The sequence below is a fragment of the Numida meleagris genome, chromosome 1, assembly GCF_002078875.1.
Source record: "Numida meleagris isolate 19003 breed g44 Domestic line chromosome 1, NumMel1.0, whole genome shotgun sequence".
In the NCBI taxonomy this organism is placed as follows: Eukaryota; Metazoa; Chordata; class Aves; order Galliformes; family Numididae; genus Numida; species Numida meleagris.
In genome coordinates this window covers 72,254,854-72,276,895 of record NC_034409.1, presented here as the reverse complement: position 1 = coordinate 72,276,895, position 22,042 = coordinate 72,254,854, and the positions used below count along the sequence as shown (strand labels likewise).

At 39.0% G+C, this 22,042-nt stretch overlaps 1 protein-coding gene and 1 long non-coding RNA gene across 6 annotated transcripts; one reads left to right on the top strand and one right to left on the bottom strand.

Moving 5' to 3' along the window:
- LOC110397289 lies at positions 109 to 15,896 on the bottom strand. 4 transcript variants are annotated; one of them, XR_002437674.1, is made up of 5 exons: positions 15,756 to 15,896; positions 13,424 to 13,591; positions 7,423 to 11,954; positions 2,846 to 6,866; positions 109 to 278 (listed from the first exon to the last, which is right to left on the bottom strand). It is a non-coding gene; the product is annotated as an uncharacterized LOC110397289 (long non-coding RNA). The 4 variants fall into 4 exon arrangements; XR_002437673.1 differs by having other exon boundaries at positions 2,846 to 8,583; positions 8,677 to 11,954; XR_002437675.1 differs by having other exon boundaries at positions 2,846 to 8,583; positions 11,846 to 11,954.
- Positions 8,680 to 22,022, top strand: LOC110397268. Of its 2 annotated transcripts, none has more exons than XM_021393316.1 (2): positions 8,680 to 8,947; positions 19,372 to 22,022. In XM_021393316.1, exons 1-2 carry the CDS (start codon positions 8,698 to 8,700, stop codon positions 19,851 to 19,853), a joined length of 732 nt encoding a protein of 243 aa, XP_021248991.1. In that variant the 5' UTR covers positions 8,680 to 8,697; the 3' UTR covers positions 19,854 to 22,022. The 2 variants fall into 2 exon arrangements, 1 of the variants encoding a protein (XP_021248991.1); XR_002437660.1 differs by lacking the exon at positions 8,680 to 8,947 and adding an exon at positions 14,625 to 14,670.

The following is a 22,042-nucleotide window of genomic DNA, read 5'->3' as shown; positions in this document are numbered from 1 at the left end:
CACCTTGACGTGGTGATGAGGAGCTACATTCTGTTCTGGAAGTAAAGGCAACATCTCAGTGTAAAATCCCAAGTCTTGAATAAAAGACAGCATGACCCTAAACAAAGCTTTGTGAAAGACTTTTGTTTCTTTAATCTCTTAAATCTTCTCAAGGTAACCCAAAACACAAATGCTGTGGTTTCATAAAGGAGTCAGCCTTTCCCCCCCTCATTACTGCTCCTTGACTGCTTCATGAATACTGCATTTCTTGATTATCCTCATAATTGTTGTGGTTATCACTGCAAAAAAAAAAAAAAATCACTAGGTTACTTTTTTTTAATTGTATAATTGCATTGTTAATTTCATATTCTCACTCATTACTGTCTGGAGTAGTCAGTGGAGAAAACACAACCTGTTTCATGTGCTTCCAAAGGGAAGATCATTTACATGCGTCAAGCATACGCACACAGCTTCTGCTTATTTTTATTCCTACAGCTCGGAAAATAGATACACAGGACCAGAGGGAAGGAAAGACAGCTCTGCCCTGGAGCCTCAACCGCACTGCAGCAAGCACCATCTTCAGTTCCACACATTTCTCAGCCTCTAGGTTAAGCACATGGACCTGGATGCTGGAGCACTCACTGCAGGAAGAGCAATGATACTGTGGCACAATCAGAGAACATGCCTCAGTGAAAAGTAATAAACAGCAGCAAACAGCAGAAAACCAAATCTAAGGAAAGCTGCCATATTACAGTAGTTGAAGGCCTTTTCAAGTGTGTTCTGGAGACAGCCCAACTTCTCAACCAGTCGTGCTGCTCCAAGTTCATCTCAAGCCAGGCCAACACCCCGTGCTGTAAGAATTAGCTGGTTTAGAAAGTTAATTCCCAATTTTAACATCTACAAATTTCCACACAGTCTGTATATAAGGGAGCCCAGCTGATAATGAGGATCACAGACAATAAGAGATGTTATCTGGGAAGATCAGCTTTTCATTGTTTGCTTTTGTTCAATTGTTCTTGGTTTTTTTTTTTTCATTTGTTTCCCTGAAGATGTATCCAGTTAAGATGAACATTTGAGTTAATGATCAGCTCTTAAAAATATTACTCTTTGCCCTCTTATTCTTTCAAGGAAGCTACATAAAGTTGCCTAGCTTTAGGTGGCTTGTTTGCATGCATACCTCTACTGCTAGTCTTGGAACAAGCAACACAGTGAAATTCTCAAAAAAAAAAAAAAAAGCTATAGCTTTTTGCCTTTGGAATTTACCAGTTTTAGAGATTCACCACAGCCAGGGCTTCAGTTTTTCAGTGAGAAGCGTGCCAGGCTATCTAGGCTTTATCCTAGCTCTTGAGCCTACCTATCTTTCCTGAGGACCAAATAGTTTTTTCCTATGTGTTGTACTGGGTTGCACATTAATGTGATCCCAAACTGAGTAAAAACATAAAAATGTTTATTGGAATTTAAAATGATTTGTGGACCATTTCCTGTTGACAAGCCATGGGTTCCCCCTCCCACACTCTTTGATAGCCAACCTTACAGCAGCCTCTGCAGTATAGTCAGTGAAGAGTACCATGTGGTCCAAGACCCCTCCACTGGAAGTGTTTTCCATAAATTGTATTTTGTCTATAAAAATGGCTGGTGTTGCAGGATGTATCTGCAGTACATACATCCCGCATTTCAAATATTTATGCAGGAGACCTTGCTGATTCCTTTGGTACTGAAAGTGCTTTTTGTGTGCAGCTTCCCGACCGGGTTGCATAAATTCGTATCACACTTCAAATCTTAATAACACACTAAATATCTGAAACATCCCTTAGCTGTTCAAATGTGCAAGCTTTTAGAAATCTGAAATTAGATTATTTACCAGGCTTTTAGATGGAATAAGCTATAATTACTGTTTCATTCTATTCATGTGCAATAACAATATTGGTGTTGCTCAATGGATTGACAGTTGTGAAACAAGCAGTCAGACTTGTGCAGTAGCTGATTTTCCATCTTTTCAGCATCTAGGTGGTTTTGTCAGAGGTCTTCATCACACGTAGTCTTTCTGTAATAAGTTTTCATTTGCAAAACAAGAATGTCTTCCTGGCTGTTAAACAACAGGCAGGGAGTCTTGCAGCAGCTATGTGGAAGAAGGTGAGCGGATCCAGTCAGAGTGTGGATCACAACACTGGGAACTGGATCAGCAAAGGCTCGCTGTGCCTTTGCCAGCTCCTCTAGCTCCTGGTGACATGCAGGAAGTGGGCTACTCCTGCACTCAAATATTTGCTGTGGTTTCTCTTGGTTATCCAGTGATAGGAATTTTAACAGACAATGTGTCTCAGTTCTGCTGTGTCATCGTGAAAGACTGTCTTAACAAGGTCACTACAAGACGTAAAGTGGGGCCTTCCCGTTAGGCATTTATCTGAACAGAAACTGCAGCCCCAAACAGCATATCCAGTGTTTCATAAGCTGGAAAAGCACACACGTTCCATTTCTCTTTCTGTAGCTAACGATTTAATGATGAGCTACTGTTCACTCACTGAAAATTATTTTAGTTTAACTGAATTACCCTTCTTAAAGGAAAAGAGTCTCACAATAGAACAACTAACAGAAGTATATCAAAACTTCTGAGTATAATTTGAGACCTTTTATGCATAATTCTGTGCAGGCTGAATCCTGCCCATTTGTGATCGTTCAGAACAACATGAAGCCAAAAGTCCCAATCAATAATAAATGGAAGATGACGACATGATTTATTTCAGTTAAATACATGGTTTACGTGCATATGCAATATGCAAATTGTTCTTAAATTGTTTAAGTGTTCAACCCACTTAAACAACCAAACAAACATGAAACAGAGGCAAATGTGAGATGAGTCCATCCTTACCTTTCTTTCTGAAACCACGTCCCAGTGCAGCAGTTACACAGAAAGGTCCATGCTGGGATTGACTGTTGTTTTAGGGCAGGCTGTCTTTGAGGGCTGGTTGGCTTTAGATGCAGGTCTCTGAGCTATAACAAACTTCTAAGAGTGGTAAATGAACACGTTCTAAGATAAATCATCTCAAGCACACTTGCATCATTTTAATATGACAAGTCCTGGACAGAACCAGGGAGCAGGTTACAGGTTTACACAAGCCCAATTTTCCACAAAACTCTCTAGACACTGGATTATTTTGTAGCCTAAGATAAGGTTTAATTTTCCTACAAAATAAGAGATTAAATTATTTAATTTTCATTACAGATGTTTAAGGTGCTGTTCCACTTGATGTAAGCTGAGGACCTAGATAGTAATTTCTAAGATAATTTCTATCTATATTTGAAAGTGAATTTACTCATTACTCCTTACTTACTACTGAAATATTTCATTATTTGTCAGAACATCAGGACCAAACATTCCAGAAGTCAGTACATCTCTTCTTGTCTCCAAAAGAATACATACAGTTGCATATAAGATGCTGCTGCTCAAAACTTACCACTTAATCCTTCTTAGCCCAAAGTGTTTAGAATTTCTCTAACAAACAATATCCTTTTCATACTGATGCTTTCATAATTGCTATTGAATGGTAATTGTTATTGGCAACTGTGATGAGAATTGTGAATTTACCTTTTGCTTAATGTGATAGTTCTCCCAACATTATTATTGTAACTCATTCATTTCTTCATTTTAATAATTCTTTTTTTTTTTTTTTAAGAAAAACTGTGTTGGTGAGCAAACACCTTTCTTACAGTAACAGAGGATTCATACATTAAGGGTAAATGAAAGGGAAAACAAGCCCTGTTTAAGATCTTCCGAAGGGTGAGCCCACTCTTGACCCTTCTGTAACATGTCAAGCAACCATAGGGAAAAGTATTACCTTGAAAATGGTTTACAGGAGCAAGCAATTACTCTTAACAATCATATGTTTGGTTCCTTCCTAAATACACTCTACCTCTTATCCAAACCCCTTTTCCTCCAGTGTAAGATTCCTTTCCTCTACATTTTGGTTTCACTTGGCACTCTATTACCAGATTCATCAGGGTTTAGCAGATTGAATACTATTTAAATGTTTCTTGCTTAAAAGACAGAATTTCTCCTATCCAGGCCTCTCAATTCCCTGCTTTTGCCCTGTTGGCTCAGCAAATTCTCTGCTGCCTCTTTTTCCCCAGTCTGCATTTCATATTTTGTGTTTCATTTGTCACTCTGAGGTTCTCCTCTTGGGCGACATCTTTAAAACCTCTCTGTCAACACCACCATAACTGTGATTCATGTCTTATTCATTATTTACTTTTGCAACATCTTTTTTTGGCCTTCATTCTTCCCACTCTCCAGTTAAAGCTATCCTTTACTGTCCCTCTCAAGCCTCGTTAGTACGTGCAACAGCTCTGTACCCCTTTCTGATGGCTGCTTTGAACAACCAACACTTCTTTTCTCTAGTACCTCTAATGCCCTGTGCTCTGCCTACTGTCCTTTAATAATCATGCTAAAATCCATCATTTCCCTGAAAATCAAGACAGCACAACAGATGCAAGAAAGAATGCATGGTGGATCTTGTTTCTTAATACAGTTAGCAGCTTATGGTTGGTTCTCTTTAAGACTTGTACTGTGTCCATTTAAATACCCTTGCAGTGCGTGCATATGTCCTTGCATGCCTAGATTAGCACACACCACAGCTGGTAAATTCTCCAATACTTATTTATTCTTGTCTGGCTTAAGTTATAGCCTTAATCTAAGCTTCAGTGGTTTATGTGCCTTTTCTCATTTATTATGAAGAGTTTAGGAAGGAATTACCATGTATATGTCAGCTTCCTGTGATCTTGGCTCTTTGCAAATAATTTAGTCCAGACACAGAAATCAAACCTAAAATTGGAAATTATGTTTGTCTCCATACTAGGGGTTGCACCTCAGACCATGTTCTTCATGCACCAAAGGTGTAAGTGCATTAATTTAGCAAGCAAATGCAGTGATTTTAAAAGTTATGTTATTGCTGGAGCACCCAAGGAGAGTCAGCATGAATCATGTGCACTTATATTTGTTTTGCTGCAAAGTTCAGTGACTTGACTTAAGCTGCTTTTGAAGGTGAATTTAAAGCTAAGGACCTGGTTTGACCTTTTTTTTTTTTAATAAACTGAGGTAATTAAAGGGAAAGTACAGGTTGCATGCTGCTTTGAGAGTGGCAGCACACGGAGAGAGCAGGTTGAAAACACACTGGGTGTTACTAGGACTTTATATCTGCTCCAGAGCATTTTCCAGAGCTCATCTAACCACCATTTTCACTACTCCAAGAGCCTTAAAGCAAGTGGTTTATTTTTCTAGTTGCTTTTGCTACCCTAAATACAGTTTTAGAGAGCCCCTAATTTTATTTTCTCCCCACCTCCCTGGAGAAAGAGCAAGATATTTTTGTCAGTGTAGGTTTTCAAGTACATTGTATCAAGTACAAATTTTAAGCTTGGGTTGCAGGGTGTGTAAACCTGATACTTACTCAAAGCAATTAGCTGAGTAACTATTCTGCTTAAATTGTTTTCCTACCCTGTTTTCCAGGCCATGACTAACGCTCACTGTGCTACACTCATCTTTTCCAGCATTCATGACTGATACTTTGAGCATATGCTAGAACAACCCTTTATGAGGAACAATCAATATTTCACTTTTGGGCTCTTTACTCAACTGTTACTTATCTACAAATCAGTTTTTTAAGCAAAAGAAGCCTGTATTTGGGCTGATCCTCTTCAGGCACTGCTTTTTCCTTCACACTTCAATTGACCATATCCTCACTGAGGTATTTCTCACTGTTCTTTAAACTGGTTTCCTTTGTCATGTGAAAATCATAGCAGGTTTTTGAAAGCAAGACAGTACTTCCAAAACTGTTTCAAACGTTTGACAAAACAATTTCCAAACAAGACATCTTGTTTTGCAGAAGAGGCCAGATGAGATTCAAAAATGCATGCAGATTTACTGTGCCAGGACATATCACCAAGCTTATTTCTTGCTAGACATTCAGGGCCAGCTCATCTGAGGCGAGCAGCAGAAAGCCTGTAGTTTCCTGATACTGCAGACTCAGGAACATCTCAGCACTGAGTTCTCACTGTTCCCTCACTACAAGCAATTTTTAGGGCCATTCTGTGAACCTGATCAGGAGACCTGTTCAGCTGAAAAATAATTTTTAAAAGCTTGCAGGAAATAAAAATAATTTCCTGATCTAATTCCTGGCACACACCCCATGTACTAGAGATGCTGTGTGGTGTGATGAAGAAGCACTGGCTGATTCCTTCCATCTGCAGTACCTCTGGTACCTGCCTGGCGCCAAATTACAGCCAGGCCTAGCCGAAGAAACAGAGGGGATGACAGCAGTAAGTGAGCTGAAGAATCAGGAAAGAGAAAAGAGGTCATTTTTCTTAGAAGGTAGCTACAGGGAATCCTGAAAAAAAAAGGTGATTCTCAACTGGATGAAGAAGAGCAGAGCCAGCAAATGTCTTCAGGGGTGTTGCAGGTCCCCTTTGTTTGGATATGCAAGCAGCAGCAGGAACCGTGACATTCAAACCCGATGAACTTCAGGAACTGGGGAAAGAAAGAATTTCACCAACACCAAAGCATCAGCTACTTAACACTGTATTTGTCCAAACTGTAATGAGCAATTTTAAGTAAGAAGATCTTATGGAGCCGTGTTTCGCTGGAATATCTGTGTAGGAGAGGGGTGGATACCTTTGGACTTTGTTAATAATTAACTGGAGGAGTGTGCTAAAGCCTATGGAATGGATGGCAGTAAAAATACCATGACGCACTTAAGTCTGAGGTTAGCAAAGGAAGAGAAGTAAATAAAATCCCACATGACAGATCCTTGTGCAGATAGACTTGTTTCTCTTTAGTGAAACTGTTTCTGAAATGCTTCCTTTGCTTCTGGGAAACACATGTAAATAAGCTGATAGTAAGCCTGCAAGACATAAAAATTGTTTCGTTCAGAGCTGGATGTAAATCTAGCATGTTTTCCAAAGCTTTTCTATAATATTTGCAATATTCAGCCTATCTTCTGAACATTTTTTCTCATAATAATCCCTATGTTAACATCTTGCCAGTTAAAAAAAAATACACAAAGAAATCTTCTTTTCTCAGGTCACTTTGCTCAAAATAAAGGGAGAGCCAGAATAAAAATGTGGATATGTAATTTTAAAAAGCAACAGAAGGACATTCAGTGAGCAACAGGCCTTTCTAGTCTGCTTTTCAGTATATGGGTATCCCTAAATGTTCAGTTTTTAACTGAATTGTTTTATAGAGCTTCCCCATTTTTTAAATTATTATTTTTACTTGTATCAATGTAATTATCTCCCTCTATCCCTTTTTACTTCATGGCTTGAGGTAACACTCAACTTGCTGCTGCATTTGGCTCAAGGAACTTGCAGATAAAATACTTCCTGTTTGAAAGCAAGGCAGCAAATATTCCAAAGCTGCTCTCCTACCAGCTACCCACTGCTTACAGGGTTCGCATGTACCTCTTGTTGGGATTCTGTCTTTTGACAAACATAGCTGGAGAGCCCAAAGGTTTTCAAGCCACTGGAAGCACCAGGAACAGGGCATACAAAATGACTAAGTGCTGTTCCACAAGAACCTAAGTACAAAAAGCATGGTACAAGAGTGTTTAGAGACTTCACACAGATTTTGCATCTGTTTTAAATCATGCTACCCAACTGCAGTTTCTTTGATTACTCAATCCATCTGCATGTATGTCTGCAAATATTTGCTAAAGAACTCAAAATATTTGCTGTTGATCCTGGGGTGTAATATTTCATATATTTGTTTAATGTCCAGGCTAGGATTTTCAAATGTATCAGCTTGCTCAATATACCTTTATTTCCACTTACTCTAGAAAGAAAATAATTTCATCTGTATACATACCCTCTATGTCTACTCTCGAAATGTTTACATTCTAGGAGTTAACCTGTTGAAGCTATGTAAAAAATAATGCTCCCTGTCACTCTCATACATGTCAGCAGGTTTGTCATCAAAAGGAAAAAAGAAAAGCCTTTGCTGCAACATACTTGCAATGAGCACCCTGCACCACTGGAAAAATAGGGTGAAGTCAAGGCACTGCAATTTTATCTTGGGGTAAATGAGGCTAAGAATAATCAAGGGTTTGAGGGTGTTGACATCACCTAATTGGTTGGTAGTAGAATTACAGGTGCTGTCTCTCCACTTGAGATTTTACAGTTAGATTAGCTATTACTTATCACTGTGCTCTAAGACAAAAACTTTGCTGTAAATAAACCAGAGGCCTTTTTTTTTTTTTTTTTAATCCAAGAAAACTCTAATTACAATACAAAGTGAAAACACATCTTATTTTGAAGGGTAATGCCATAGTTCAATTTTAAGAATGGAGAATGAGTGACAGGATCACAGCATGGCTGAGGCTGGCAGGACACTCTGGCGGTGGCCACCAGGTCCCACCCCTGCTTGAGCAGAGCTTCTCAGGGCAAGGTGCTCAGGCTCCAGAGCTGTACTTTATGGCTGTTATGGCAACAGAGTAGTCCTTTAGGATAATGTTGATGTTGCGACTCAGCAGTGTTGAAAACAGAGAATTCCATTCCCTCCTACCCTTCTTTCAGGCCCATATCTCTGCCATTTATCTTCTTCGGGCTCTAGTATTTTTCAGACCTCTGAGGAAGTAAAAATTTGACTAGGATTAACCAAATGAGTAAAATTTTGGTTAATCCTAGTCAAATTTTCACTTGTTAAGGTGGGAAGAAGACCAGATAATTTTCTGTAGGTGCATGAGTTGGGCTGACTCATCCAGGAGGCAGCAGACAGCAGAGCAGGCCCACAGGAGAGGAGATGGCCTCAGCCAGGACAGGAGGAGGCTGGATCTTCCCTGTCGTGGCTCTACATTGTTACATCAGTTCAGTTGTTTGTTAAACCACACCTGGGAGGAAGGTGGCAAAGGCCACTCATTGGGATGTTTAAAAGTAGATCAAGGAGTGGCTGAAATCACTGGTGGGTGGTTTGATTTTCCATATGAACAAGGTTAGTTATTCCTCTTTTCTCCCTGCCTTCTCTAAGCTCCTCGACTGGGGCAGTTTTCACCTTAGCAAGCCTCCCACTCTCCTTTCCTGTCATATTTGTATCAGTCCTTAAAACCCTATTTATTCTGCAAACTTTCTTTTTTTTTGACACTTGTTTTTAATTCACTTCTACCAACATAATTATATCAGAATTGTTGCTCCTGTTTACCTGAGCAACCATGCCAATTCTTGGGGTAAAAATCTCACACCGTTCAGTTCTGTAGAGTGCTCTCTGTCTATACTTTTAGCTTAAGATTCTGAGATATCTTAACAGCTTTCATTTGCAACTAGCTGCAGAAAAGTCAAAGACCTGAATCAGTCATTATCCCTGATGAATCCTCTGAACTACATACAGAAAAATACATATGATTAAGCAATAAAATTGAGTTACCCATTTTTAAAAGGTTTGAGCCAAATCAAAGTGTCCTTAATCTAAACTCATTTAATCTCTGATTAAAAATAAAAAGATTAATACGATACTGATTTTTTAAAAATTGTAGTTCCTAGAAGTGCACAGTTGGAACAACCAAACCTTTTCTTCCCCCTCTCTCTTATATTGACCTTTTTCACTCCAGAAATAGATGTTTTACAGCTGGTATATATATTATGCTTATGATGTTTTCATTTAGAAAGATACCTACAGATGTTAAATTAATCTAGACAGATTTTATTTACCTTTGAGACTTAGCTACAGTGTTTTCTTTTGGAAAGTATTCATGTTTTATTTGGCTCCATGGTTCATGAAAGTCTGGCTGTCTCTGCACAAATTATCGCTAACTCATACTTTCTCAGACATCACACATATGTACATACATACGTACATACATAGGAAAGATGTGTATAATATTACCTGAGGATGTACTTTAGAATCTGTTTTAAATTTAGTTGCTAATTCAGTGGCCCTGCTTTTTCCTTCTGAAAGCAATTTTAGTGTTAAATGGGCCTGAGCCTAGCAATTCTGTTCTCTAAGTAGCCTCCTGGTAGAGCTACTCCATACTGAAGAGATAAACCAGATCTTAAGATAGAAGTTTGGCAATAAAAATGTATGAAAATCTGTCTGTTTGCAGCTCTCTGAACATGTATGGCTGGACTCTATACTGCTCCAATGAGAAACACCAGGCTGTACCCAGAGCTGCCTGTACCAGATACAAGGCTTCTGATAAGCTCCTGGATACTGAAGATTATTGAGCAAATATGTTTGATACAGTAGTACACTATATTATGTTGTTTTTTCCATTACTGACCACAAGTCATCAAAGGGCTAGTAAAAAGTAGACAATTCAATTCCAAGGCTTTGGGCTTCTGCAAAATTAAAACTTACTTTAAAAAAATATTCATGTGCCTTAAAAAAGAAAAACAATACAATTTTTTTTCCCTCTGTTTTTTTTGCCTGGATTAATCACTCGGAGCAATGTGCTAAATACAGTGAACCATTCTTTTTAGGATCGCATGGATCAAGCCTCAGTTCTTGGCAAACATGTCCTTCATACCATGCATTCTGCAATCCACTATTGTTATTTTTTATTCATGGCAGGAGAGCAGAATGGTTACAGCTTAGGACAGCTCCTCCCTGAGGATCTAATGCTATGGCAGGAGATATCACTCAGGAGGAGTGCAGGAACACAAGGGTTGCCATAAAGGTCATGACGAAATCTTGATGTGGCATGTGATGATGAGACTGGGGCTCAGTTGTGGGCAGCTGGTATTAAAAATGGGGCATGAATGTACTGCTGAGATGTACCAGATGCAGAAACATTGTGGAAGAAAGAAAAAAAGGCCTTCAATTGTACACTGTTGGCAGTGGAGACCTTGGAGTGGGGCCAGGAAGTAGAAAGGCTCTGCAGACACTTCAGTCCTTTAGTCTCCATTATTACCACACAACCCATCCACTCTATGCCCTGTGGGGACCTGAGCAAAATGACAAGGTTTTATCTCTTTTTTAAGGGTGTTCTGTGAGATAAAAATTCTTGCAATTATTTTTGCCTTGTTGGATTTACCAATGTTGAAGCGATACAAACACAGAAAGTTATTAAAAACCAAAACCAAACAGATAATAACAAAATCCAGGAAAATTACATTCCAGTCTTTCCCAGAATCATTACCAAAAAGTATCAGTGGTCAATGTAGTAAAATTACAGCATTAAATGTAATAATAAACTACTTTTTAGGAGAAAAGAGATAATGCCTAACTATCAAAACCACCTTTTGTTTATATCAGTCAGAATGCAGCCTAAGATCTCACACTAGATGGTGCTGAACCTAAAGAGATCTATCAATGTATCTTTTTTGTTCCTCCAGTACAAATGGAAATTACATCTACCTTAGGTCTAAAGAAAATGCATCGTAACATACTGCTGTATGGATATTGACATATGCTGTAAGCCTATCTAGTAACTGCTCAGAACAGGAGTTCTGCGTGCCCTGTTAAGGATGATATAGAGCTTCTCTTTACCTGATACTCACAAGGCCATACCTTCTGCTGCTTTTCAAAAGGTCACAACTTTTAACTGTGCCTCTTTCCAGGTGCATTTGTAATGTTTATCTACCACACAAACTGGGTTTAACAGCAATGTAAGAGCTGCAGCTCTTTCATATTCTTATCTATATTACTATTTTCCTAGCCCTGCCACCACAGATGAGATGGCTTTTTGCCAGGTTCATAGTACAGAAATAAAACAGACTTCCTCACTGCCCTTATACATGAATGCAGAGATGGTGGTAGTGTCAAGGAACAAACTGAAAAGTTGCCTGCCAGCGTAAGCATTTCTTGCTATAACAGTACTGAGTATACCAATGTAATTCTGAAGCCAGGAAAATTACTTAATAAAAGTAGTGAAAAATAAATACACACAATATGTACCTTAGGGATCCCAGGCCTGGTGACAAATCAGGAAGTTTGATGTTACCGTTGGTATTTTAGCGTGGCTTTAACATTCAGCTGGTTTACATGACTATTCAGCAAGCACCATCTGTACCAAATGAAGATTAGTGCCCACCTAAATTACATTCAGTTTTGCTGGAAAGCAGACAATACATTTTAGCTTTAATAGAACCAGTTTTCTATCATTTAGAAGTATTTCTCCTTGCACTGACAAGAACACAAATCCATTATTTCACTTAAGCTCATATGTTTTTTTATTCCCAATAACAAAATATTGTCTCAACAACAACAACAAAAAACAACCAAGGAATATCCACCCTGGAAATTATTTAAAAATAAGAAAAAATATATTTTATGTTTAAATTATTCTCTAGTAGGAACAAAACTCTGCATTCCCTCCTCTGAGGATGTTCTCAGATGCAAACAAACCAGAATCTGTGTAACTTAGTCATTAAAACCACTAAAGCAAACCTTAAATCCAGTTTTAGGAAACCATGAAGTATTTTACAATAGTCTGTGAATAGTTTCATATTACGAGCAGTTGGCTTAAAATAGTAACAGAACAATTGTGCCATCCTCAAAAATAATCATCCTATCATAAGAAAAATATTTGCGTGAAGTAAATGGACATTGAGTAACTGCAAACTTTTGTACCAGTGGCTATGTTGCATCAAGTTACGTTAAAAACAAAGTGGGGAGACTAGGAAAAAATGGACTTACAGCAGCTTGCACTCTTTTTCCACTGTGTTGTGTATAAGAGTATCCTTCAAACAATAACAAAAAGGCTTACCTTTACTACAAATCCTAACAACACCCAAACAGAACAAAATAAGCTTGCAGCCCCAATTCTTCCTTATTGCTAGTCCATTTGATACTTGGAGTTTTGCAATTTTTTGTTCTTCACTCTGAAATCATCCATCAGAGACTTTTGTAGCAGAAAGAGTAGCAACCTGTCTTTGATATTGTTTCAGGTTTTCCATATTGGGCCAGATCCTGACAGCCATGCTGTACTATGAATTGTAACCCTTAGCAAAAAGTTGAACCACACTCTCTGTTGAGGAGAGAAGGAGACTGACACGCTCCAGCACACAGAAACTTGGGAGGGAATCTCCTCATGTACAGACTCTGAAGTTGAAGCCATGAGAATCTGATGTTTTTACCCAGCTGCTGCATTTTAGAAACTATCCTTGCATTCCCTCTGCTTGCTTGGAAACTGTAAGAAAAAGGTTTAACATCTCTAACAAAAGTCACAATTCACCGATTGATAGGATTGGTTTCACAGCTGGGTCTAAGGTTCTCTGATTTCAGAGACTTGGGGAATATCAAGGATCTCTAAATGTTCACTGTATTGCTTCTTCTAAAAGTGTAATTCTTTTTTAAGCCCAAAAAGAAAAATAAGGCTTTCTCAAAAGTTTGGTATTGAATGAAATAATCACAGTGGACCTTTGTGCACTAAATAAAATCCTACTTTTTCCTCCACTGTAAAACACTAGTGAAGGCACAAGAATTCTTTCTCTGAGGGAAAAGCAAGTATTAGAATATAGCCAAGTAACTTACATGGGTCTTGAGCCAGCAGGGGAGATGGACATGCTCACCTGCGTAACGCAGATTAGCAGCACAGCTACAGGTTTGTCCTTTAACCACTGGCAGCCTGAACGATCCATTTCAGAGTTCCCCCTGAATTAGGACTGGGTCACAAGTTCACCTGACACTTTTCAAACACACCTGGAAAATTATTTTAAAATGCAATGACAATGAATAGATGGATGCACTCAGGGACAATGTTAATGATAGCTGTTGCTGTCAGAAATCTCTCTGAGAGGGTTTAGTGTACACTGATAGAGTGAAGGAAAGAGCAGGCTTGGAAGATAATCTATTTTCATGCAGTCTATCTGAGAGAGTCTGCATAATCAGGTGGAATCATGTTTTAAAGAGAAGCTGGATTCTCTTCAAATTTTCATGGGAAAAAAAAATGAAAGTGGAAAATGTCTCCAGTGAAAAGCTAGCAAACCCAAAAATTTGAAGTGCTGCAATAGTGGCAATGCCTGTGTCTGATCAGGGCACACACAAAGGGCTCTGTCCAGATGATCTGAAGCTCTCTTCTATTACTGGAGCAGCATATTCATCTGTTTTGGATGATTGTTTGCTATTAAAAAAAACTTCTGTACATGTTTCAGAAAGTGCAAATACTGCATCTGACATTTATTGTCATCACCTTTACTAATGTGAAAGCTATAATTTCTCTGTTACTTTTGGCACTTCAGTAACTCAAATTAATGCATGCATCTTCGTGTGTCTGGAAATTTCATCTTCCTACATAGCAAACTACAGTGCTCCTTAGGAAATGTTACTACCTAGCTTTTCCAGGGAGACTGCTAAAGTATTTAACAATCTAGATTAGTCCGTGTTGGTGTTTGGGGTTTTTTTTGTTCATTTTTTTGAAGTTATCAAATTGAGAAAGGCACAAATTACACAACAACACTGTGACACTGTCTTTCAATAGAAATCAAACCATACCATTTTTTTTATACAAAATTACAACTAAACAGTTGTAAGTACTCTGATCTCTAAAGAGTGTTTTTCCCATTTATATTCATATTTATGTAAGAAAGAGAATAATTTTAGCCAATTTGGAGTGATTTTATTTTCAAACTATACAGTACTAAAAGTCATTAATGACAGTAAAGATAATGAGAAACATCTGACCTCTAGTGGCAGCTATCTCAAAATATGCTTTAAATAAGAAGTGGAGGAGTTGGAAAGAGAAAAGAATGTGGTTAAAAAACAAGATGGAATTGTAAAAGGTAACCTGAACTTTCATTAATCCCATTGTTAGTATTTTTTTGTTTAAATAACTTTTCTATTGGAATCATTGTTTGGTATCCAGGATAGTTTTGCTTCTAAGACTTTTATTCTCAAATCTTTTAAATTGATTACTCTGTTTAAGGAATGTGTGAATGGTTTTCCAAAAAGAGGTTTCCCAAAAGAAATATAGCAATGTTCTAGCAAGCTTTATATCTTCATGCAGAAAATTTTTAGTAAGTTTGTCGCGTTCTTTGTTCTGACTTCGTGCATACATAGTTAATCAACAAGAACATTTAGATTCTCATTAGACTTCATTCCTGCTACTCAACCAACATGTAACATTTCCCAGTGAAAATCAATGCTTCACTATCAGCACTCTCTACATCAAAATTTGTGTTCCTGTTGCACTAAAAATACTGTAGCTTTTCCATAAACAAAGGTCATAGCATTCCTAATCACGTGGCTAATCCAAACATTAAGTCTCCGCAATGAGAAACAACAGTGTTTTTTTAAACACTGTAGGATTATATTTCAAAGCATCAGCGAGCATCGTTACAACACAAACTTTCTCCTAAGCCAAAAACATTAGCTGCAACCTAATCCTACTTTTCCTTCCAGCTTCATGAAGGCTTCAGACCAGTCTAACAGTCTTGTAAACGTGATAGTGACAAATCTGCAGAGTGGCTGGAGCAATACTAGTTTCAAAGGTTCATTATTTTTAGAGTTTGACATAGAATAACTTAGGCTTATTTCCTGAAGCCAGAATGAAAACTGAGTTATGTAAGACTCAAACCTGTTTGCACTTTAAAAACAAGTTGGTATAGCGATATGAAGATACCACTTTTTTTTTTTTTTTTTTTTTTAAACAGAAAAGCCACGGTAGCAAATACTGTAGCCCCTTTAAATAATCAGTTATGACATAATAGGGGTAAATTTGTGTTGTTTTTATGGTTGACAAACACTGATTTGAGAAGGGACTACTGTAGACCAAGACTAAATTGTTTAATTTCAATGTTTCTCCTTAAAAAAGATTAAACTATCATAGTTATGTATACACACAGTTTAAACTGCTTGTTCCACTTACGCATTTTTTACTGAAGAGAAAAACTTCTGTAATGTTTCTCTTTTGAAAGCCTGTGAGAATCAGATTTTGTTTGGTCTGTCGTGACTAGTTCAAAATCTCATTCCTTATCTTCAAGGTGCTTTGGCAGGAGCCCAAGATATCCAATGGCTTGTCCTACACAAGATGTCAAAGTGAATTAACAGAAAATATGTGAATTTATAGTGAATGTAACTAGTGCACATATAATTCCTTTATGGACACACATTTAGGAGTCAGCTGGCCACAATTACTTTAATTTAATTCACAGTTGAAGTGAATTAAAATGAAGTAAACCGATGGTTTATCAACATGGGAGAGACGCTGTACAATGAGCTCATTGTAAATTCACAGTTCACCAACAACTTTGCTCTGACTTCTCTTGTAGAAATACAGCAAGCCCTCAAGGTGTCTTTGTATAAGGTAATTTAATTTTTTTTAGGGGAAAAAAAGAAGCTATATATGGAAGTGTAGGCTGATTGATAGCAGGTGCAGAAGTGATTGTATTTCAAGGGTGCTGCATGTAGAAAAAAGGTCAGCATCTATCATCTGTTTAGTTGAAGTTTCTCTCATGCTTTGTTACCATTATGACACTTTCTACACTTTAGGGTCCAGTTTGAATAAGGCAAAGCTATCTGAGGCAAAAGCATTTTCATAGCAGAGGGTCAAGCAGAAGATGAGTACCAAGTACCATCTTTGTTTATTGCTCAGTAACTTCACCATATAGCAGTGTAGACAACCATTAACTATTTCTGAATAAACATACAAATGCAGTTACATGCTTGAAATTGACAACACTATCCAGCTTGGTAACTTTACTAAGAATTTCAGCATTAATTTTCCCCTAAATGATTCTTCATCACATTTCTTTATTCACTAGATTTAATAGCATTTTCTGTTGGCATAAACAAACCAATGCAATAAAGAATATGGAGAAATATTCCTACTTGCAGTACTCCATTTAAATTTGATCAGTATAGTCAGGCAGACCCTGACATTATTATCCAGTTACGAAAACATCACTGGACCTATTCATTCAGCCATTTCTCCTCATTTTTCCAGGCACAGAAAGTCTGCACTGTAGCATTCCTTGTCAGATCTGCTTCCTGTCCAATACCTGATGAGCATATTAACAGTGCTCCCATTCATATGTTACAGCCTGCCAGTTCTATCTAATTTTAGTTAAGTTGCTATTTATAGTTAGACTGATGTGTTTTCTCTTGTGAAAGCATTGCAACTGCTAGGTGCAGGGGAAATATGTTTTAGTTCTGTTTGGCACTCAGAATTTTCACATTTGTAAGTTACCTACGTCCAAAATACTCTGCCGTCCTCCCAAAATAACAGCGATGCTCCCTGAAATGATTTACACCAAAAATACTGTGACACAGTTGGCTCTTTGTTTCTCAACTCACCAAGATAAGCACTGTGCAAACTGAATATGCAATCCTACTGTTGCCAGTATAGAAGTCAGGTAGTATAGAATCACAGCTTTTTGCTACACATTATTTTATGCAGAAAGATTTCAAGGTGCAAAGGACAGGAGAGAGGGGCAAAAGGAGAATGAATATACCAAGAAATGATGCTTTGCTATGATCAAATATTCCTATCAACATACACACATCCTTATGCACACACTTATGTATATATGAGAAATTGAGAGATAATAGGAAATCAGTAATATTTTGTCTTGAAGTAAAATATGTATATGAAAAGTGAGCTCTTTGTAACTCCTTTAGAAATGCTCAAATCATACATAGTTTAGTGCTGTGAACTAGTATAATGATCCTTAGGCAAACACAAACTGGGCTCTTCCATAAAACAGACACTTCATTACATTTTTTAGTAATTGGTAACTGGTTCGCAGTTTTGCTAACCTGACAGGATGGTGACCAGACAGGTGGCTGAAAAATTAGCTTTCATTTTTGTAAGTTGAAATTCAGGTTTCTTTTCATCTTGGAACTCAGAGCTTGATAGGATTAGGTTCAGGTCACAGAGTTTCAGCCCAGACTGGGCCATTTTAGAGTCAAAACACACAAAGCTGATAGTTATTAATCTTTTGTCTCTATACTGCTTTCTGGTATCAGTAAGATATATCTCCCATATTTCTAAATGGTATTGCAGGTGTTGTTTAATGATCTTCTATGTCTTATCTTGCTTACACAGAATACTCTAATGATGCTTCATTCTTGCTCCAATAGCCACAAAAACTTAGAAGGCAGAATAGATGAGAATCACAATATGAGAGCCACAGAAAGTCAGAAAATAATCTTAGCACTCAGCTATCTCAATCATCATCTGAGTCCTAGGCAGTATGTGTATAACAACAAGAAAAGGGTATTGAATCTTCATAGATTTTGACTGAGTTGAAATTCATATTCAGTCTAGCTGGAATTATTCTGAGGTTGAGTTGAACTGGAACTGAACCAGAAAAGTAGTCAGAGAAAGAAATAATGGTGTAATTTGGTGAGTACCATGATTGAAATGACAAACAATAATTTCTGCTCTACTAATTTGTAGCTGACTGCCCCACATGATAAGAGTCTATAACCACCAATCCAGAGGTCACAGGGCTACAGGGAACAGCCATTACTCTAACTTTCAGAGGCAGAAACTTGTTTCAGCTGTGTAGTTACATTAGTAAGGCTGTGCTTCTCCCTCTCCTCCCCAGCCCAGCACAGATGTTCCAGAAAAACAACCAGTTCAGATGTTACTGCAGATACATGCTTCAGCATTGCCTAATGAGAATTACAGGTAGAGCTGTAACACTTAGAGCTTTAAAAGGGCTCTAGATTAACAAATATTTATATTAGTTTGAGCTTGATTTATGGTGGATGAAAATGTTTCGTGCATGTTACTGGCAAGATAGTATTGAGAAACCTTCCCAGCTGCAGGCATGTTTGTTTTCTTTTGAGGGGATGTGGAAAGAGGAGACACAGCATGAGAGGCGATGGCTACAGCTGAGGGCTGGGAGCCTAGAGGGCTTTGAGCTCTGCAGTCCCTGCCAGAGTCCAGCATCTGCAGGGTGGATAAAGCACGTGTCTGTGCATTTGGCCAGCTGGCTGGCATCACACCCATCTCTCTTCGAAGTCCTCAGAGCCCTCCCTGGAGGGAGGGGCTGTTCTGCCACTGCCTACTCCAGGCCTCGCACAGCCCAGCCAAGGGCAGCCCCTGAGCCACAGCAGCAGAGGGGCTGGCAGCAACCCCTGTGCACCAGGAAGGGATGCCTGCTCCCAGCTCTGCTCCCTGGGCACCGGCGGTGCTTTCATCCCTTCTATTTCCTCGCAACAAAAGATGAACTCTAGCTATGATCACTAAGTAATATATACATATATATATATCTTAAGGCGCTTATTACTAATGCTTCCACAAAACCCCATAAAGCCTACAATTTATTTTCAGAGAGGCTCATCCTTCTGCAACAGGCTGTCACATCTCTCTCCTTGGACCACACAAAGCCACCTTGTTTGCTTCTGCTGCATTTCCCTGTAGCGTCTATTGAGCAAATTAACTACACTCCACTTCCTGTTTGCAGTACCCCATTTTACTTGACTAAGACAATCACTGCGCACCATAACTTTTCCTTTCTTCCACGTTTCCTCAGGGCCCGCGGAGCCGCCCCGCTGCTTCCAGCCGCGGACGTCAGGTCCGGCTGCGTTCCATCAGAACTGCCCCCGACGAAACCTACCCCACCCCGGCTGGGCCGCGCCGTACCCCGCAGAGCTCACCGCTCAGCCGCTGCCGCCGCCCAGCGGCCCAGGCCGGGCCCTGCAGGCACTCAGCACGGGGCCCCCGGCCCGGCCTCCGGGTATTGCCCGGCGCCTCATCCGCTGCTCATCCCAGGCCGTTAGGGTGTTGTTGAGCTTCATTACGGTGACGTCGCAGAACAATAACCGACTAGAACAAAAGAACAAAACGGCTTCCCCCCCCCCCCCCCCGCATTTTCGGCACTTGCACTGCTGGCAAGATTTCCTTCGTGAAGAAGGGGTGTCTGATAGCAGAGCAGGGCTTACAGTCTCAAGGAAGGTTTTTAACCCATGCACTGCAATGAGACCTTCTCAAGAATCCCATCCTGTGAATTCCTAAGGACCAAAGATGGATGCTTCTGGGAGCTGACCAGCCTCGAGCACAGCACTGTCTTGCTGCTCTTAAATACAATCCACTCTGCTGCTGCTACACAAATGACCAACAGAGGGTTAAAAGACATGACAAAAATCAACTGCAGAGCTTACAAGGTATTCAGAATCTTGCACGGGGCACTGCTAAAGATCACAACAGCAAAGAGGCAAGCTCAGCAGGCTGCATTCTGAACTTGCTGCTTGGAAATCAGGATTTTTTCTGCAGCATTTCTCATTCTAGTCTGCACATGTACTTCACCTACTGGGCACATACTGCATGTTGTTTCGCAGCCAAAGCCTCTCTTTTCCATCTTGCCCACTCTCTTTGCTCTTCATGAAAACACATCGTCTTTTTAGACTAGGAGAACATCACTTCTGTAATAATTTTCCCAACCAAATTCATTATGCATTTTTTTCCATGAAGATTTCATGCTGTGTAATACATTTGTGAATAAACTCTTCCCTTGGAACATTAAAATTAAACCAAGAAACTTACTGCTTACATCAAAGCCAATACAAATAGGCCTCCACTGGGGACTGAAGTAAGCAGCTCTACAACCCAGATCTTGGGAGGAAAGAGCACTGAGTTGAAACAGAAGTATTCAGAAGTGCCAAAAGGGAAAGTAATTCTTCTTTCAAAGAGCAGCTTTATGTGTAGTCAGTAACACTTCCAAAAGAGTTGAGAAACTTTGTAAAAAGGCACTGTTGTACTTGGAAAATATGTAAAAGTTGTATGAAGCAAAGAAGGAAGACATTGATATGTTCATTTTTGGGGTTTGTAAGTCATGACCACTAGAGATCCAGGCTTTTCTTTCTAATTTCTATTGCTCCTACTAATTTTCTTCATTAAAATTTCCTAGAATTTCAAGTGCCTCACTTTCTGTCTTTGCTAGGGAGCTTCGCATGTACATCCCAGAATCTCACCTAAGACTAGCAAACGACTCTTGAACACGGTTTCCCAGAATTTGGAAGGTGAAGCCCACAGTTTATATTTTTGATGTCTCTGCACATGTAATGCTTCACAGCTCTGCTGATGACCTTGTCAAACCTTCCTCCAGCCTTTCTTCAGATCCTCTTTATTTCAACATGGTGTGTTATATTAAACCAGCATTACATTTTTTTTTATCTTTATCATCTTCGTATACATACTGACAGCTTTGACAGTACTGAAACACTATCATTTTCAGCTTCTATGTTTCTTTCCTACTCCTCTCTTTGCCACTTCTTCCCTATTTACTTCAGTATTCAGTGGACATTTACACCTGGAAGTCAGGAACTGTGCTTCTAAAATTTCTTCTCCCCTGACTCTTTTTTTTCCATGGCTCCTTGCACACTGGGAATGCAAAAGCTTTAACATCTGTTGAATATTGAACCACAGGAGATCCTTCTGGCTGTCACTTGGCTTGCTGAACCTCACACATTTGAGAGTTCAAATGCTGTTCTAGGCAAATGTTCAGTCTCAAGGCTGTTTCAGATGGAATTATTTTAAGCCAATACATACAGCTCACTAGAGGGTGTCCTGCTGGCGAGGAAGAATTTACATTTTGAGAAACTCAGATTGAATTGATCAGACTCATCTTCAGACTCCCTCCAGCATCAGATTTCTACCTCCTGACTTTGCTGACTTTTCCACTACTAGTTCATCTTGCAATCCTTCTGGCTCAACAGATTATTTTTCCTCCTTGATGTTGCATATATGCAACCTCACATTCTCATGCCCTGTTGAGTCACTCTTTACGTCCTTCCTTCCTCCTGCTTCTATTTTCCATGTTCATGATTTTCCTCTCCTTTTGGAGAAAATGGACAAACATCATCATATTGGCTGTCAAGTGTACCTTGGCTTACATTACTTTTGGCCTACTAAACGTTTGGTTTTAGTACCTGGCTGGATACATTTCAGGGTATGAATTACAAACACCCATCCACTAGTGCATATCCAGGCTTCGTTCTGCTTTTCAGGAACTCCTGTTACGACAGAATTAAAATAAACAAGTAAAAGACCAATGCGCCTTTACCACATTTGCTCTATCTATCAATCCAAAAAGCAAAAAAAAAAAGTAATAAGAAACAGGTAGAAATTTCTTCCCCCAGATTCCTTCCTTCCTTCCTTCCTTCCTTCCTTCCTTCCTTCCTTCCTTCCTTCCTTCCTTCCTTCCT

Excerpts from the sequence above, each read along its gene's own strand:
- LOC110397268 (XM_021393316.1), top strand. The coding sequence starts at position 8,698 with ATGAGTTGGGCTGACTCATCCAGGAGGCAGCAGACAGCAGAGCAGGCC. Across the intron at positions 8,948-19,371 it reads TGATTTTCCATATGAACAAG|GGCCCGCGGAGCCGCCCCGC; the intron begins GTTAGTTATTCC and ends ACGTTTCCTCAG.